The sequence below is a fragment of the Lineus longissimus genome, chromosome 7, assembly GCF_910592395.1.
Source record: "Lineus longissimus chromosome 7, tnLinLong1.2, whole genome shotgun sequence".
Taxonomy (NCBI): Eukaryota; Metazoa; Nemertea; class Pilidiophora; order Heteronemertea; family Lineidae; genus Lineus; species Lineus longissimus.
Genome location: NC_088314.1, coordinates 9788704 through 9801934, shown reverse-complemented (window position 1 = coordinate 9801934; position 13231 = coordinate 9788704). Strand labels below are relative to the sequence as shown.

Genomic DNA, 13231 nt, shown 5'->3' with positions numbered 1-13231 from the left:
AAACATCTTACCATGGATATATTTTTTATTCATTCTCCCTGCATTCTTTCATTCTAGGTGAGGATGCCCGACCATGATGTTGGGTCCATTCGGTTCGCGTCAGATCACCCTGCACAGATGGGTCTTCACTGTCCTAGTCACGATGACTGGCTGTGTAATCGTGCTCAATATACTATCATCGCCTAGCTTCTCACTGGATTACAGCCCCGGTGGCATTCAGCATGACAGACTGCAGAAGGGCACTTATAACACTGCGCTCAGATGGAGACTTGCCGAGGTGAGTAACCTTCATTGCTTGTAGTCCTGTTTTTTATACGCTGATTCTCAATTTATTGGCTATCTCCGTCAAACGAACAAGGACATCCTACGGTGATCGCTGTTTCGAGGCATCTGCTGCAAGACTGTGGAATCTTCTTCCTCATGAACTTGCCAACACCATTGACTTTCTGCCTTTCAAAAAATCTCTAAAAACATTTCTCTTCAAGGAACATTTCGGGCCAGCGCTTTAACAGTCTCATCACTGAGGAGCGATATATAAATTCGTGACTCTTATCTTATCTTATCTTATCAAATGATTGCGTGCTATGTGAGACAAGTCAATTTAAAAAACTTGAGATTTCTGAGACTTTTGTTGTCACTTTTTATGTCATTCGATACATTTTATTATTATTTCATCATGTTCATGGTTTCATCATGATTCATGCCAGCCTTGTCTTACTCCCTGTGATTACAGAAGAAACATCAGTATAAATTGATTTGTTCTCTATTTTGGCATTTTCTTTAGAAGTCCGCGATATTTTGATATGATAATATCACAGAGTAAGCTTCTAATCATGCAAAGAATTCTGAACACTTTCGGTCAAAAGTGAATGGACAGCAGGTTTTTTTTCCAGGCTTCGAAGGTATGTTAATCAAGCCCATGTATGTTGTCCGCCAAATTTTATCAATTGTCTAGAACATAAATCTTAACGTATATGAGATGAATGGAGTGTCAACTTACTCAATTTATTATCATGGTTACATGTATGTGGCAATTTGGCGTCCACTGCGCCTGCATGACCGCAACTGAATGAAGAGATCATTCAGGGACTGTCTGACAGCTGTTGACCCGACGTCATGACATCATGATGACGTCATGGCATCTTTGTGACGTCATCAGTGACATCATAGCCTGAGCCTGCATGCTCTGTTGCTCATGGCAACAAGAGAGGACCAAAATGAAGGATTTTGGCTACTGGGCACCGTGCACTGATGGTATGAAGCAACCATGTGTGCCTGATAGGTCATGAAGGTGCAGTAAATGCGGTTTCGTCAAGAGAGACTCATCAGATGCGTGTGGCGACAAAGAAATACGGTTGGATATACAGAGGTATCCTGATAGCGGGACCGCAAGGAGTCAATTTCTCCCCTTGATTGACCTAGAGTAGATCTTGGTCAGTCCATCCAGGCAGTATGGCCTGCTGAAGGGCGGTCTGAGCCAAGCAGTTGGCAAAAAGTGGGTCTAGATGGTTAAAAGTTTAACCTGTGTGCCTAAAGAAGACACGTGAAACCGGAGAGGTTGAAACAGCTGGACAGTAAAGGAAATAAGTTTACGGAGGGAAATAATATTTAAATGACGTGGCAATGTACGTACACTTACCTTGGGAACATGAAATCCACAGGGGCTGGGTGCACTGATGAAAGCTTCATGGAGCTGAAGCCCATTAATAATGCACTCTGAAGTGAGTGCGGGGCCCTAGGCCCAAATGGCTGCGACAAAAATCGACCACTTAAATATTATATATAACAATCCATGGTTTAAATGAATACGACTTATTGCTTTTTTTTGTTTCCCTGGATATCTTGGTGCTGAAATGCTATCAGTTTAATTTCAGTTTAGGAATCTGTTAATGAAATGGCATTTGTAACTGTGCCGTGACATGTGTACCGAACCAGTTTATTCTTTGAAATCGCTATAACCGTAATAGTTACCATTCTGACAAAAACACACTCACAATGGGTTATGCCAATTCTGAGATCGTTACGCAAAATGTGCAAGCGAAATTCAGCGTGTAATTGTCTTAGTATCACCATTATGTTAACATGATGTTGCGCTAGGCTTCACCATTATCGAAGTATTCCTTTTCTGTTGAAGGACAGTTAAAAAAGGCGAGGCAACTTCATGACGATGTAAACTGGGACAACCTCTAATTATGGTTACCAAGAATATCTCTTTTAACAAAATTAATCAAAACCTCGTTAACTTTACTAACTGTGTATCAACGGTTCCTTTCCTGGATGCAGAGTTTAAATTAATCATAAAAAATTCAAACAAAGCAGACAGAATGAGATCCCTATTGTCAGGGATTTCCTCTGCTATACCTTAGACATCGCTTTTAGTTATTGCCTAAGGTGAATGCTATTCGTTTAAATGTCCAACTTTAGTATCTGCTAAAGCTTTGCTTTGACGAGATTGGAAAGAAAACTTGTTTATCATGTAAGAAGAACATGCATTGTTCTGTGACAAACACACGGTTGGCCTAAATGGGATTACTTTAGCCCAACCTACATTGCCTTGGGTCTCCAATACGTCGGAGAAATTGGAACGGGAAGATTCTAGCAAGAAAGATGTTTTATAGAAAGGTAACCCACCTATCCTGTATCGGAACGATAGATTGTCACACTTAATCAACTAAAAGCGTCGTCATGGTAGTTGATACGATTGCGTGTTTATTCAGATGCATACCGTTAAAGGCAAGTAAAGGAAACGAAGTGGTTTTCCATAACTGCGAACAGATGAAAGCAATGAAGGCACATTTATGGTGAATTCGTGTATTTGCCTTATACAGATTACAAAGGGATAAAGCGTTGTTAGTGTTGTATTGTAAGAAGTTGTTATGATTCCACAGGCGGATGTGCAATTATGCCATCTTGTCTTAGGAGCATGGACAAAACATCAGTCATTAGACAAAGTATTTCCACACAGAAAGGCGCTGTACAACATTTTTTGTTCTTCTTTAAGTTTGTATCACGTCAGATTAAAAAGATAATTCGTTCTCTATCATTTGCCAAAAATGCTGCTATTTCTGAATGGGCTTAGAATAGATATTTGCAGCCTATACCTGTATGTTACATACCGACAACAGTCAACCAACTACAATTAGTTCCCCGCTTAACGTGATTTTAAATTTGACCGACTCTACGACAACGCTTACAAAAGACAGTTTAACTGCTACGGGCTTATCAAACTTCGGAGTGGTTTCTTCAGACTGGTTTCTCCATGAATGCTTTAAGAAAATAATCCAACAGTGTTCAGGTGTTATGGTGACTACAACCGATAACATATGGATATTCGGTCACATCCAAGATATCAAAAGCGCGTCCTTCTCGCCCTTCTTGATTGTTTTCGTCTTATGCTATAAGAACACATTGACAGCATAATTATGACTTTAGATAGCTACATGTATACAAAGAATATATTTACGACAGATTTAATTAATATTTTCCATCCTATAATCGATTTGTTTTTGAAAAACGTACGATTTCTGAGTTACATGTAACTCTGGCGTAAAAAGGCGCCCTGTGATTCTTGAATTGTATGAATCGAAAAACTGATCGAACCGCCTATATCTCATTTCTAGGCGGAAACCTCCAGGTAATAAGGAAGCTTTCGCTCAGTTCTCACTTCCTCGAATGCGGTGATATTCTTCATTTGCAAAATGGCCAGAGGCTATAGGAAATTAGAAATAATCCATTCATAACTGATTTCTTTGGCTAGGCAAATTTATTTTTATTACACATCCAAAATATTGTAGATTGCCTTTGTTTTTTAATCGTCGAGTCCCTCGAAGGGTAAATTCCCTGAATAGTATCCTGGCCGAGTGTATATGATTTCCAGTACTTTTGTCTGACTTCCCAAGTTTTTTCAGCCATTAGGATCTTATTGCGCGTAAATATCAAGTCCTGCCCTTCAATGTCATCCAGGGATGACATCGATATCATTTTGACCTATTATGGAAAAATAACAGTTCTAGGCGGGGATTTGATAATTGGCTGAACTGAAGAGATGTGTCCTTGGACAAATGTGCATGTACCTGTTATTCGTGAATACGGGATGTCCTCGTGAATACCGGTAGCCTATCCATTCTGTTCTATAGGAGGACCATACATTTTGGAGGTCCACAAAAGGGTACCAGTAGGACTAAGTAGGCCTTGGTCCCGCCTTTATTGTGACTTGTCATGCACAATCTGCAAAGCGCATACAATAACACTTAAATAACACTGTTCATGGAGTATAAATAGCCAATTACAATACTTGCAATATATGGCACCCCAAGAGGCCTCTACAAAATGGCACCCGATACCGAGCACGAGGACGATATGTCTATCAAGCGATTGCTACACAATAGATCGTGTCTTATTTATATCATCTGAATGGTAAGGACAATTTCAATAAACATCAAGAATCAAAAGTACTACGTGATTTTTTTGAAGCGTGGTATCATGTCCGTGGCGTATTTTTGTTGGGTTGTAACCTACAGATATTCAATATTACTAAAACACGATATGACACCCCCGTGCTAGCTCTGATCTGATTGTAATACGAGAGGTCCACTCATCCCATCAGGTGGGTGAAGACGATATTTGTCTTGTGTTAGGGAGGGCTCATCGATCGACGGCAAGTTAATCGAGCAACAGTGCTGGTTCTTTCCACACACGTATCATTTGTCTTAAAGGAAGACATTTCTGGTAAAAGAACTGAAATTTGTAACTATAGTATCCTCACTTTTTTCGTAAATGCCTAAACTCCCGATTACCTCGGCGCACAACCTACATTTTATGGATCGCATAGTATGTTGTATCCTTCATTGGAAGCACTTGTTTAAGTGGAGAAAGCGTGAATAATCCTATAAAGACCGATCGGGAGGAAAGTGGAAGTGCGTCATTTTTTGAGTTCTTCATGTACATTATGCACGTATCAATAATCAAAATATCACATTACTTCGAGTATTCAAGAACTCCGAAGTGACGTATTCTCCTTGTAATCTGGTAAGATCACAGACATAAGATCCAGCAGAAGTCACCGGCAATAGCAACTATAAGAGCCTCTTTTGCTAGATACTGAAAGAGAGAGACTTGAGTTAATGCATTATAGAAAAGCCAACTAAGGAAGGAGATTGGAAGAGCGTCTCTCTTGAGGTCTCGAGTACTCTGAACATGTCATGATCTCAATGACTTTAGTTCTTGTCAACTATACAGATATACAATCGGGGTCATCCCTATGTTCCCCGGTACCTATGTTCCCCCATATAGTTTTTATGATACAGTGTATGTACCAATTTAAAGCAAAGGTGCGTGCACCTTGGCCTTTAAGTCACGAAACAATGAATCTATGCTAAACAAAAAAAATACTGAAACTCTGCTTTTTGGGGAATTTCTGGGAATTGCAATTTCCTTGAATTCAGTGACTTCATTCTGTGAGGTCTTTCCAGGAATTTGTGGACACAAACCGTGTCACAAAAAGCACACTTTTCTTTGCGGACATAGGTACTGGGAACATAGGTACCTGGGGAACATAGGTACCGGGGAACATAGGTACCTCATCGGGGAACATAGGTACCTCTTCGGGGAACATAGGTTCCTCTTCGGCGAACATAGGTATACCGGGGAACATAGGTATGCTCCCATACAATCATGTACTCTGGCAATGTCATACACTTGGTCCACATACATTGCACACGTAGACTCTGCCTTTAGTGAACGATAGTCTGCACACAATCATAACTGGACATTTCGATACTTTTTCAACGAAATTTGACAATGTCAGTGTCGGTTCTTGTAGTTATAAACTAAAGTAGTAAATGAAAAGATGAATATTATATCCAGATAAACGTTTCATATTGTCTATGAGCTGTTTGTAAGACTTTCAATATTCGTTATATAATGGATGTATTTTTGCCACTCTAGCTTTTTGTGATGCAGCGTAACTTGAATAATTGGCAGGTAACCTGACTCGTGGAATTATTAATTTCCTTTTCGATTACCGAGGTTATTAATTAAGTAATAATTCACCATAATTGCAGGTACTGTAAATTACATAATGTCGTGATAGTTTATGATATTGGCCTCGTGTTCAAAACAAAATGGCATTATTTACATGCAACCAAATATCCTACATGGGGCTTTCCCAAAAGTTATTGTTGGCGAGAAAGATGTTTGTCTGAATTGTATGTGACGCCTTTTGGTCCAGATACCATGACAATGCTGAAAATGAACGGACTAAACTACATCTTTATCACACTATTTCTCGAGAGCATAGCTGTCTTTCACGAGAAAATAGGTATTTTTGGTTATACCACATGGATATTAAAAGTGTTCGCGGTTTTAGTGATTTTGTATGTTTTTAGTTAAGGTTTTTGGGATCTGCATTTTCAAACGAACGAGGTGAGTCCCAATAAACAGAGGAGATCACAGCATTTCCTTTGATATACAGGCCTATGATTATTTTTTTAAATGCGCATTCTGAAACTGTTGTCATTTTGCTTTTGAGAGGACTTCCTGACATCACGCACTTTCGGGAAATCTATTTGGCCAAACTCATATTTGCCCGGACTACTACAACTGATTCGTATGATATCCCTGTCACACTTGAGTATAATAAATTATAGTAACTAGGAGCCGACCAAAGCAGCTGAGCGCCAGATACATTTCTTATCCCCATCTTATCCACGGATTTAGTTATGACATAGGGCAACATATTAGAGAATTAATCAATAGGGTGTCAGTGTTATCTGTAGTTGCGTGTCATATTGGGCAAGTAAATCTGATTAATTGACAAATGAGGTTGAGCGTGGATTAAGTGGGGGGAACGTATGTGGAGATTGCTACAAGATTCACTTCTTTGGTAACGATGGTGCGTGTCCTTGTCCTTCTGTCATGTTATGTATGCAATGCATTGCATTGGCGTGCATACGTTGGGATTTTACGAAATTTTAAATGTTTTTTTTTGTAGCTGACGCCCGCCTTGCCCTTTGACTGTCATGACTGGGGAATTACGATACCGTTAATGTTTTTTACTGTTCCTATTCATATCCAGCCCGATCATTAAGACACAATGCCTTACAAAAATAAATATAAGGCTAATGATAGCCATGATTAAATGCACAATAAATATCAATGCGAACAGTATCATCGAAAAATGAAACTCTAATTTTAGACTTTTGATTTTCATCAAATCTGCACCTGACAGTAAGTTCTTCTTCATTTTCAATAGTCTATCTATTAACTGTAATTCATGTCCAATCACCGATCTCCACCGAACCAATGTTAAATTGTCACGGAAAATAACAGCATCCCCCACCTTTGTTAACGATGTAAGTTGTACTACATCGAGTTGTGTTTCATCATGGTCAAGTATTCTTGCACATTCAAGCTGGACCCAGATTTGCCCATATAAAGGTACCTTAGTTGTTTTTGAGAATCATGCTTCTACCAAGTGATGCATTCACGTTTGCAAAATTGCGGCAAGTCAAAGTAACAATTGATATAAACTAGAAATAGATAAATATTATTCAAAGCCAAAATTATGTTCCAAGAAATGGGGCAACAAGTTAATATGATTAAGCTAGGTGGTATACCTCAATCTACAAAGGAGTAAATAGGTATTTCTTGGTCCACCAAAGTCCTACTGTTCTTCTTCCTTGGAAAATTGATTTGGTTTGAAAGGAGACGGTGACCAACATGAAATGTGCCCTAAACCTGTCCCAATGGAACACCATTTCAACATTAACGAACAGATGGTACATGAATTTAGAAGTGAAGGAGTTAGATAAAAAAAACATAGCAATGTCGTATACGGCACTTGCCATCACTGATCGCATGCATGCTTCTCCCATGCGGAAACACTTGACTTCAATACCTCACTCCAAAAATAGAGCATCATAATCATCATTTGATTTCATACCGCTTGTTGAATTAGTCTGTTGAAGGCAATGTATAGCCGAGCGAATGCTTTCGATCTTATGATTCTGGTTGAATCATCTTGTATCACCCTCTGGCCAAGCTCCCTTGGCAACTTGTGGCTAATACGTTGAAATTAGCATGCCTGTTTCAGTCGCAGACCCCGGGGTTGCAACCCGATGTAACTCAAATAGCTCATTCTTTTTACAAGACGCATTCAGTGTCGTCTGGATTCACCATGGCCCCGGTCACGATAAATCGGCAGAATTGGCAGAATTCTCTGTTTAAAGGGTTCTGTCTGGTATTACATTATTATACATCAAATTTTGAAACAGTTTCATGTTATCATTTTCACAATATTTGATCTATGTATGTTAGCTATAATGCAGTTAGAATTTCAGTGAATGTAGCAAAGAGTCATATAATATAATGGTTGTGTCTGTTATATGAGATATACAGCGTTTTAGCTATTGTACAATTCCATGGTAGTTGCCTCGTTTTTGTGGCCTACCTGATATAGCTAGAAAACCGAGAATCACAGTTTTCCTGATCATGAGAAAGCTAAAAAAGTTCAACACCTGCATTTTAAATACGGGATGTCCTCGTGAATACCGGTAGCCTATCCTTTCTGTACTATAAAAGTAGGACCATACATTTCGGAGGTCCACAGAAGGGTACCAGTAGGACTAAGTAGGCCCTGGTCTCGCCTTTATTGTGACTTGTAATGCACAATCCGCAAAGCGCCGCTTCCCATACCGCCCTGGAACATTGACTAACAAAACATTCGAAATACCCGCTGGTTACAGATCTTTAGCCAATGACTGTGACGACCTGTGCATACAATAACATCTAAATAACACTGTTCATGGAGTATATAAATAGCCAATTATAATGCATGCAATATATGGCACCCCAAGAGGCCTCTTCAAAATGGCACCCGATACCGGTATTCACGAACACGACCTGTATTTCATAGAGGTCGACATTGGATGCGCCTTTTTCGAGTTTTGGCGTTGAGGCACAGATGCATTGCTGTTATCATAGTCCAGTGACCAGCTCACCCCGATTTCTTACACTCACAGTCGTTGAAGTAACGCTGAAATCAAAATAAGCCGTGTTCTAACTCGATGGATGTTTTCTGTCAAGCAGCAATATTGATTGATCGACACCCCCATTACTAGTTTAGAGCCAATGATGGCGTACTCATTATCTAACCCGGTACAGCATCCCTCGGCTTAAAGCACACTCAAATGATGATTACATCAAATCAAACAGATAATTGAGTTGAAATCTACGAAATAGGACGTCTGTGGAAGTGACATTATGAGGTGATGAAGTCATAGAAACGCGATGATGAAGTTAGCGTGACTCTAAGGCTGTGATTGGTCGAGTTGAAAATTTAAGCCGCAGCAAATCATATCCGACATTCGATTTCGATTACTAAGTATGGCAAAGGTGTGGTGAAAGTTATGTCTGGTCACAGTCCGCGAGAATTCTTCAACGTGTTTCTACTGGTAAATGACTTCGATGGAGCAAATAAATAGGTTTGGCAATTTTGTTATGACTAAAAGTACTGTCGTTTTTAAAGCCACAGCGAAGCGTAAATTTAAAAAAAAGTTGATACTCGTCATCATGTGCTGCAATGACATGGCAGCGATCATGTTTAGACAGTTGAAACACTGGGTACTAAATGCCCACAAGCCCATTGTTTTAAAATTAAGTTCGAAGTGCATCGATTGATCTAATGTACATTGAATGAATTTACTAACCCTCTTTGAACATCGGGTTGTATGTTTTTGTGGTCCAGCCAACATGTCCTGGCAAATCAAATATTACAGGCATGTTTCTGATTTCAGGACCGGGATGTGGTCATGAAGGATCTCGCCTGATTAGGGAAGATCTTTTTCGCAATAACTTGGTCAAATGTGATGCCAAATCAGGTCGTGCAGGTACACGACCAAATACACATTCATAACCAGAGTAAATGTAAAAAAGAAGATAGAAACTAAGTCTCGGGAAAATGGCCTTCAGCCCATTCTGATAATTCAAAGAAAAGTAGCTAGACAGTGTTTCATTCAATCCCCGTGGCGGCAGTATACAGTATTGGTCGTCCAAGTCTATTTGTCTGATACATTGTGTTTCTTCTTATTCCCCAGACAGAAATAAGAGTTATACATGTAGGACGGAAAGTCAGTCTGTATCGTAGCGGCAGTCTATTAGCGATTGAAGGTGCAAAATTGCCTCGGCACTATAGTTAGTTGGTTCCCGAAACATACAACCTTTGTTCTTATGACTCCCATTGTACCCAAGAGTCTGAGTAACGGGAGAAACTGAAAACGATAATGAACAACAATATCGGTGTCAGTAGAAAAATTAATGTGCCCCGGAAATGTTTCCGGCCCTATTGTATTCTGGCTGATTATGGTATATAGATCTATGTGGAGAAACCAAGTCACTCTGTCAATACTGCAGATTTACCTGATACAAGCCCCCTATTGTCAGAATTTGGTTCCTAGTGCAGGATAAGATGCTGTCGTACTGCTGCTACATTCTTATTCTTTATCTACTCTTGATAAAAGTCGTTTGGGAAAAGGTGCCGGAACCAAAACAAATTGCACATTCAAAAATGCTACAGACAATAAAAACATCATCTGTTGCAATTCAGTTCTTCTCGAGGGCGAACTATGACCCGTAAGAACAGAAACCGCGATCATAAATTAGAATTCCCGTTAGAACCAAAAACGGACTCGCAGAGTACGCTTTGGAATGAGCTTGAGCATGTCATTTGCTCTCGGCATTATCGCCGTCGTGTAAGCAATACATCTCATGGCGACTTGATCGCCTGCTCTTCCGTGGACCAGCTCCTGGGAACCTGATCATGTTTGCTCGTGGAGGTGAAAGATATGGCAACTATATTTCCCTGGCGGCTCATTACTCCGCTAAACAAGACATAATTGATTGCACGGACGACCAACGCTCGAACGAGTCGGTTTATTTTAGCTGTCCGGATAGACATGATAGAGCAAATTTATCATTGCAATTATTCTTTGTGGCAACGTTACAGTGAGCGTTAACAGCCGCACGGTCTTTGAGTTAGGAATGAATGCTGAACTAGATATATCGAGTACAGATACTGGCCAAGCCTCTGCTAATCGCATTTACGTAGTGGTCAATGTGAAGCCTGTATTACCTTCCTGTTCAGGGATAAGAGATAAGGCGACCTGTTAAGAAATCATATGGATAAATTGCCGTTACCTTCGACTTTGCGAACTTATACGCCTGTCGACTGTATGCTGTTTGTAACCATGAGATGTCGATTTTACATGCGTGCGTGCGGGCGTGTGTGATAATTCCGCCATCGGCGCATATGCGGATGGGCGCGGTGCACGCGGTAGTCAAAATTTAAAAAAATTTGAACACGACGATGAATATACCCGTTGGTTACGATTACCTCTAACAAGAACTTCTCTCGATCAGTTTAACGCCGAGTCCTGAATAGAACATTTCACAATTAAACCGCTCACAAGACTATTCAATTTGAACATCGATAGCCGAACCAACATGGCATTGACAAATTGTAGCGATTTCGATAAATTTTATCAAGATAATTAGATCTGCTACCTTAGTAACCGCAAATACCGCATCGGGATGGCATGGCCCAGGAAGGTTGTAGGCTGAATCATCGTCATGTTGATAACCAAACAAGGTTAGACATTCGCTGATATCTTCAAAGACCAATTTACAGCATTAGCAGATACCACGCCGACTTACCGCCTGTGAACATCAATCCCAAAGTCTCCTCCCGGATAATACGCACAACGACGGTATAGATCGGCATGGCAGATACGAACATAAAATTTTCAATTTTTCTTCGTGAGACAAGACACATGTCTTGCGTGATCACGGTGTCTAAAGGTACCGGTTTGCCTAAGGAAAGTACGTCGTTACCTGGAGAGGAAGTTTATCATTTATCATTTTTATTCGATTGAATGAACCCCTCCAACACTGTAATTGGATGGCCTAGTTTCTATTGTGTTGCAAAGGTAAACCAATACCTTCACCCACCGTGGTAATACAAGTTGACGCGTGGTAGATTTAAAAAAGATTCCGACTAATTTAATTTAACACACCTAATAGTAATACAAGGTTGTCATCTGAGCGAGAAAGAAAAGCATAGCACATGCCGATCTATCTGCGGTGTGCCCTTATTCAAATCTCCGTCTACAATGAAGGAGGAATACTTACGCACAACGCCGACAGATCGACATGGAATATGGAGTCAAGAATTCCTAACCATAAAGTTAACAATAAGGTTAACACAATCCCACCCTTCAGCAACCTAGATGAAAAACATTGTTATCCTTCGTGTCATGATATGTCGCCAATTTCTCAGCTTTATCATCTCAGGGTTTGCAAATTACGTAGATTAGGACAGGGATTCAAACTTCCGTGTATTACCCCCTCCCATCACACTCTGATAATGAGAAAACAATCACTTTAGTGGTTGCAACAACAATTACTTTAGATCGATAGACTTACACTTACCTTTCCACTTTGACTTGTATCGCTGAGGACTTCTCCTGGCCCCTCAAGAACTCAACACTTCTCTTTTCGCCCGTTCAATCTTCTTTGTATGGCTCTCGTGTACAACTTACTACTACAACTCCATCCCATCGCATTCTGAAAAAAACAATCACTTTATATATCAGTTGTTGCAAATCAGTTACATAAGAACTGAAAAAATGGAATTTCACTTACCTTTCCACTTTGACTTGTACCGTTGAGGATTTCTCTGGGTCGTTGTTGTCAACAGATGGACTTGCTGAATCCGTCTGAGCTGCAGGATGTTGGACAGAAATGTAGCAGTCTTTTGTTTCCAAGGCATTTATATGTAAGATGAACTTCATGTTGATATAAATATGCCAAAACAAAAGTCTGTTCACATGGTTCTTTCATAACCCTTTCTTGAGCAGCTGTGTGATGACTGGATTTGGGACAGGGATTTCCAACCTTTGACTGTGAAGGAATTCACATGATGAATGAATAGTACATGCGAATATGCCTTCATTGCAAAGGTATTTCATCCCCTTTTTAAAATTCCACCAGCATTTTCCGCCTGTTCCTTCTTCTCTGAGTGATTCCATAGACCATAGCTGCCAAGGTCATTTCTAATTTGGGAATTAGCATTAAGCCTTGTTTGTTTCCCATTTTCTGCGAGGGCGGGGAGTGCATGAATTCTTTTAATGTGCACATTCGTGCAGAATGATGAAGATGGCTCATTCGTTGGCTGTTA

General features: G+C 40.0%; 1 protein-coding gene across 3 annotated transcripts in view; it reads left to right on the top strand.

Moving 5' to 3' along the window:
• LOC135491392 (cadherin-like and PC-esterase domain-containing protein 1) overlaps positions 1-13231 on the top strand; it is an 84932-nt gene that overhangs the window by 42943 nt on the left and 28758 nt on the right. For all 3 annotated transcript variants that reach the window (XM_064777236.1, XM_064777237.1, XM_064777235.1), the window contains exon 2: positions 58-277. In XM_064777236.1, coding sequence (XP_064633306.1) covers positions 74-277 — 204 coding nt within the window. In that variant the 5' untranslated portion in view covers positions 58-73. The remainder of the gene's footprint in view (positions 1-57; positions 278-13231) is intronic.